Source organism: Eubalaena glacialis, chromosome 9, assembly GCF_028564815.1.
Source record: "Eubalaena glacialis isolate mEubGla1 chromosome 9, mEubGla1.1.hap2.+ XY, whole genome shotgun sequence".
Classification (NCBI taxonomy): Eukaryota; Metazoa; Chordata; class Mammalia; order Artiodactyla; family Balaenidae; genus Eubalaena; species Eubalaena glacialis.
This window is the reverse complement of record NC_083724.1, coordinates 85,726,180-85,732,179: the sequence shown is the minus strand read 5'-3', so window position 1 is coordinate 85,732,179 and position 6,000 is coordinate 85,726,180. Positions and strand designations below refer to the sequence as shown.

Genomic DNA, 6,000 nt, shown 5'->3' with positions numbered 1-6,000 from the left:
CCTGCGCGTGCTCCCTCCTTCTCCACGCGCGCTCCCCAACACCCCCCACCCCGCTCCTGCCCGCGCATGCCCCGCCCTCCCCGCGGCGCGCGCCCACCAGGCCCGCGCGCACGCGTGCCCCGCCCTCCCTCCCGCCCGGCGCGCGCGAAGCGGCTGGCCGAGGAGAGCGGTGGGCGGGGCGCCGCGCTGACGTTGCCCGGGATGCAGGCAGGTTCCGCCGCCGCCGCCGCCGCCGCCGCCGCCGCCGCCGCCGCCGCCGCCGCCGCCTGCTCCTCCTCTTCTGCCACCGGGGTTTGTATGAAAACACCCGGCGGCGGGCGGCGAGGCATCCGCCGGGCCCCCGGAGAGCAGCTGACCGCGCTGCCGACGCCGAGCCGGCTGCTGCAGCTTTACCCAGTCCCTGCCAGCGCCCTATCCTGAGCCGGTGAGCGCCCCGCCGCCGTCAGCGCGTCCGGGCCGGCAGCCCCTCGGCTGCGGCTATCCCGCCCGCCCGCCACCCCTCCTATCTCCTCAGCCGCGGCGTCCTGGGCGCTGGAGGGGCCGGGGAGGAGCGACCCCGGGCCCGCCCCTGTCTGCGCCCTGCGATCCCTCCGCCCCTTACCTGACAGGTTGTGTAACCCGTGTCTTTCGGGGGGTGGACCGGGTCTTGAGGGGCACCCCTGATGGGTGGGGCCTTTGGCCGGTTTCTGGAAAACGCCCCGCCCCCACCCATGGAGGCTCGGTCGTCCCCGTTCCAGTCCCCGCGGAGGGTGCCCGGCGCGGTCTCTGGGCAGAGGCGGCCCCCTGCCCTGCTCTCCCTTTCTCTCGGTGGTGACCGCGCGGGTGGCTGCGGTACAGCGCGGAGCGGAGCCGAGGGGCGGCGGGCAGGGGCCGGGCGCGCACCCCGCCTCCCCAGCCGCCCCAGCTCCCACCCACTAGGTGCGCCGGGCTTCAGGGTGGGCTGTGGTATGACGTCGTCGATGGCTGGGCTTGCTCCCTCTCAGTGGGTGGCTTGGCCTGAAGTGTGTTCTCTGCTTACAACTTGGCGCCCTGTGGGTTTGATTTGAACCTGAATCAGATCGCCCTAGATGACAGTGCAGAGTTTCCCTCCAGCCTTCCTTCCTGAGTTGCGGGTTCTTCATGCAAGTGTTCAGGGACTCCTGCAACCCAACGCAAAGGCTTGCTGGGCTCAATGGTTGTTTCCCTCCTGTGCCTTTAAGTCTCTTAAAGTACCAGTGCAGTTTTGAATTGGTTCGTTTCCTTTCCTGGGCATTTACTCATCACAGAATAGAGTTTTACACATCGTTGTGAATGTTGATAACTTAAAGCCCATTTCTCATTTTAAGATAGCTTCCTCAAGTGCTTGCAGGTCTAGCACTGCCGATGACCTAATATGTTGTTAAGACTCAGTCGAAGTTTTCTTTGGCAATATTAATTCTGTGTGGTTTTTTTTTCTTTCAGGTATTCAAAATTGTAGCAGTGTTTATGATGTACGACAGTTTGTAGGTAGAAGGGACTTCATCAGTCTTCTGGATCACTCATTTTCACTTACCATTTATGTTCGTGTTGGAATCTTTGTAAATCGGGTTATCTCTTTCTTTGTTAACCTCTGAATTCGTCTTATAAATTGTCTTTTTTTTTTTCCTTGAGAAAACCAGAAAGTTATTTTTGTAATTGTATTGTGGAATGTTTTCAGTTCAGTAGGCCAAAAAAGTAGTAATTTATTTAAGGCACTTTATAATGGTACATATTTTAAAACGTGTGCCAAATGTTAAAACCAAAGAAAACCCTGAAAGATCTGTAAGCATTTTCTTATGTAATTACTGTGAGATAGTTAGCAGTGCCTTATCCACTCCTTATTTCTCATCCTTAAGGCTGAGTTGTAACACGACTTGTTCTGTTTCCCATTCCACTTTGCTTGAATTAATTTCTACAATGAAGTTATAGGTTCATTTTTTTAAAAAATTATTTATTTTATTTATTTATTTTTGGCTGCATTGGGTCTTCGTTGCTGTGCGAGGGCTTTCTCTAGTTGCGGGGAGCGGGGGCTACTCTTCGTTGCGGTGCGAGGGCTTCTCATTGCGGTGGCTTCTCTTGTTGCAGAGCATGGGCTCTAGGCGCGAGGGCTTCAGTAGGCTCGCGGGTTCTAGAGCGCAGGCCCAGTAGTTGTGGCGGATTCTTAACCACTGTGCCACCAGGGAAGCCCTAGGTTCATTTTTTTTTTAAACTTTATTTATTTATTTATTTTTTTATTTAGCCTTGGCTGTGTTGGGTCTTCGTTTCTGTGCGAGGGCTTTCTCTAGTTGCGGCAAGCGGGAGCCACTCTTCATCGCGGTGCGCGGGCCTCTCACTATCGCGGCCTCTCTTGTTGCGGAGCACAGGCTCCAGATGCGCAGGCTCAGTAGTTGTGGCTCACGGGCCTAGTTGTTCCGCGGCATGTGGGATCTTCCCAGACCAGGGCTCGAACCCGTTTCCCCTGCATTGGTAGGCAGATTCTCAACCACTGCGCCACCAGGGAAGCCCCCTAGGTTCCTTTTTAATGACCTCAAAGCTCTGCCTTGAATTGCTTCAACACATACTTAGAACTGCAGGCTCACTCTGAACACTGAAATGAAAAGTATAGACATAGAGCTACCCTTGTAATTAGTCACATTGCAAAACATTTAAATGTATAGTGTAATCTGAACTTTTGTAAAAGCAGTTTTTATAAAGCTCTTTCAATTGACTTGAATTGAGGCATTATTCTCTTTGAAATAGTCTAGCTAGATTCTTATATAATAACGGTTTTATCTTCAATAGTGGAAGGAAAAGAGGTCCAAGACGTGTGAAATCATCTAATTTGTATTATATTCTATATCTTGGACAAAAAAAAAAATCTCCTCCACAGTTTCACCTTCCAAAATCTACTTTTCTTGCTCGAAGCCCCTTAATACCTGGAAGTTGAACAGTGCATGGGTAGTAATGGATGACCTGTCAGAGGGCTCTCTACAAATTGGGAGCTTCTCTTAGGCAGTAGGTCTCATTGTAAACAACAGAAATTGTCTACAGTGGACACTGAATTTAAACTTTATATATTATTGTTGGTTACTGTGCCTCTGTGTACTACAGTGTAGTGGCTAAGGGGCTGGGCCTCAGAGCCAGACAGGCTGATTTGAATCCTGGCTTTGCTTTGAGCAAGTTATTTATCTTCTTTGTGCTTCAATTTTCTCAACTCCAAAAATGGGGATAATTATGGTGTATACTCTTAAGATGATCTTGAATATTAAATGAGTTAATACATATAAAGTGCTTAGCCCACAATGCCTGGCACATAGTAAATGCTCAGTAAATATTGCTAGTGTTTTTCCTCAGTGCAAAGGATCTAGTAAGCCGAAAAGGGGCTTTGGGCTGATCGAGCACTGTTATTCCAGATTAATTCCACGATGACCCATTTGCTTTTTTGGGGCTAAGTGAGAGCTTAGTGTTACTGTCCGGACTTGGAAGCATGTAATTTAGTTTAGAACAGCTAGACCCTGAGCTGGGTGCCCTGAGATGCTGCCGGAGAGTGGCTGTAGTATCCCTGTTTGTCCCTTCTGACAGAACCTTGGATTGTCTCCCTCATGGTGGTGGTGGCTGCTATTTTAATCACCTGTTTTTGAGTTCGTGATTGCATGTTTCTTTGGCTGTCATGTGCAGCTATCAAAAATATTATCTATCAAACTATTAATGGATATATTTATGTGTTTATCTGATCAAGATATTGCATGTTTCCAGGATATACAAAATCACTTTCATCTAAGCATTCTTTTTTTTTTTTTAATTCTGTATTGATGTTACTTAGAATGAGGTTAATTTTGATTTGCCATTGTGTTCCTTTTCAGTTGTCATGTAATTTTCCTAGGAAAACTAAAAAAAATTTTTTTAAATGTACTTCTTGTTCTTTTTGGTTTGCAGGGATCTGATATTAATACTTTGTTCTTTACGTCAGGTGCTTTCAAATGTTTGGTATCAGGACCCTTTTATACTCTTAAAAAATTATTGAGCACCACAGAAAGCTTTTGTGGATTATATCTATCTATACTATATTATAAATTAAAGCAAAGATGCAAAATTTTTATTAATTCACTTAAAATGATCATTATAAACACATTACATGTTAATATAAACGTATTTTTTAGTGAAAGATGACTATTTTTCAAGAATAAATAAAGGAGTGAGAAGACTGGCGTTCTAGATTTTGTAAATCTCTAATGTCTGGTTTAATAGAAACAGCGGGATTCTCATATCTGCTTCTGCATTCAGTCTATTGCAATATATTGTTTGGGTTGAAGTATATAGAGAGAAATCCAGCCTCACCCAGTTAATGGCTGAAAAGGGAAAGGATATTTTGATAGCCTCCAGATAATTATGGATATACTTGTTTGGTACTACATCAAAACTCAGCATATGACAGTTTTTAGTTAGTTATGTAAGGGTTTGGAATGAACCTCCCCAAAATGTGCCACTTTTGAGTGTGGATTATTTTGAGCTGAAGGCAGTTGAGAAACTGCCTGTTCAAGGGAAACTACTGCCCCTTCCTTAACTACCTAGAAGGATTTAAATTGGGGATTTTTCCCAGAAAAAGAGTTATTAAAAGAGATAAATTTTATCCTGGTGGCCCCATCTATATGGCAGACAAACATCATATTGTCAAACATCTGCTCTTCTTATTGTCCTGTGAATGACCTTAATTCTTGGAAGCCCCAGGCCCCTATCCCATTCTGTAGCTCAGGATGACACATACACTTCATTTTACCTTTCTGTCTTTGAAACTCTGATGTATGGAGGGTCTCTGACCCCTCATGTGGATGGGATTCCCATACATATGAAATTAAATTTGCTTTTCTCCTGTTAATCTGTCTCATGCCAATTTAATTCTTAGACCAGCCAGAATAACCTAGAAGAAGGGTAGAGGAAAGTTTTCTTCCTCCCTGACAGTTGCAGTATGGAATCTGAAATCATAACATTGGACTTTTTAATAATGTTATGTTAAAATCCATTGGTCTGAACTTAGAGTGGCTCTAATGCCCATGCCTGAATTTATAACATCATGCCCTGGTCATTTGTAAATATTGGTTCAGTGAGTTACTTTTCATTATAAAATATTAAAAAAATCATGTTTGTTAATATCAGTATCACCACCTATTCCATCAGAAACAAGTTATTGGGAAGCTATCCAGTTGTGACATGATGGTGGATATGAGTTTTCCAGAAATCTAATTTTTGCTTGAAAGCTCAAATTTTATCATTGGCAACAAATATGATTGTCCGTTGTTTCCTGTAAGTGACAAGTAGACTTCATTCATTTCTGAGCAAACCTCTGCCAAAATACCTAAGTCATTCTTTTAAGTAAAGGTGGTGTTTAATGAAAAAGGCTAATTCAAGCTCTCAGTTCAGTTACAGAAGCACTTTTCCTTGAGACAGCCATCAAGCATTATAATTTAGTATATAGCAAGAAATGCTTCATGCATACTTAACCATTTTTTCACATAGAACATTAAAAGAATATGTATGCAAGGGCCAAGATTTAATGAAATTAATATCTTTTTTTTTACTATTTCAGGGACATTCTTAAGTGAAACAGACTCTTTTTTTTATAATTGCTGGTGCTTGATGGTGAAAATACAATCACTAGTAACAGTACAGTTTGGTGCCACCATTATAATTTGTTCCAAGGTGCCAGAAATTTTACACACCGTTGTTTTTGCACTATTAGTGTAAATGCTAATATAGTTAAAAAGGCTAATAATGTTTTAGTATTATTATAAAAATAGTTTTGACCTTGTGGACCCCCTAAAAGGGTGTTGGGACCCCAGGGTTCCACAGACCACACTTTGAGGACTTATAGTATAAATCATAGGGGATTTCTACCAAACTTTGATTAGGAAGGGAAGTGGTAGTAACTATTTCTAGTCTATTTTTGCTTCAGACTTTTGGGTCCCTGTAAAGGCCTTCTTTAAAAAAAAACCATTTAAGCAGAGTTAAGATTATTCATAGAAAGTT

At 44.2% G+C, this 6,000-nt stretch overlaps 1 protein-coding gene across 1 annotated transcript in view; it reads left to right on the top strand.

Moving 5' to 3' along the window:
* The first annotated feature begins 201 nt into the window (after nt 1-201).
* The window catches only part of AGTPBP1 (ATP/GTP binding carboxypeptidase 1), a 179,502-nt gene continuing 173,703 nt past the window's right edge, over nt 202-6,000 (top strand). Inside the window, 2 exon segments of the mRNA XM_061199297.1 lie at nt 202-366; nt 369-424. Of these exon segments, the coding sequence (XP_061055280.1) occupies nt 202-366; nt 369-424 (221 nt within the window).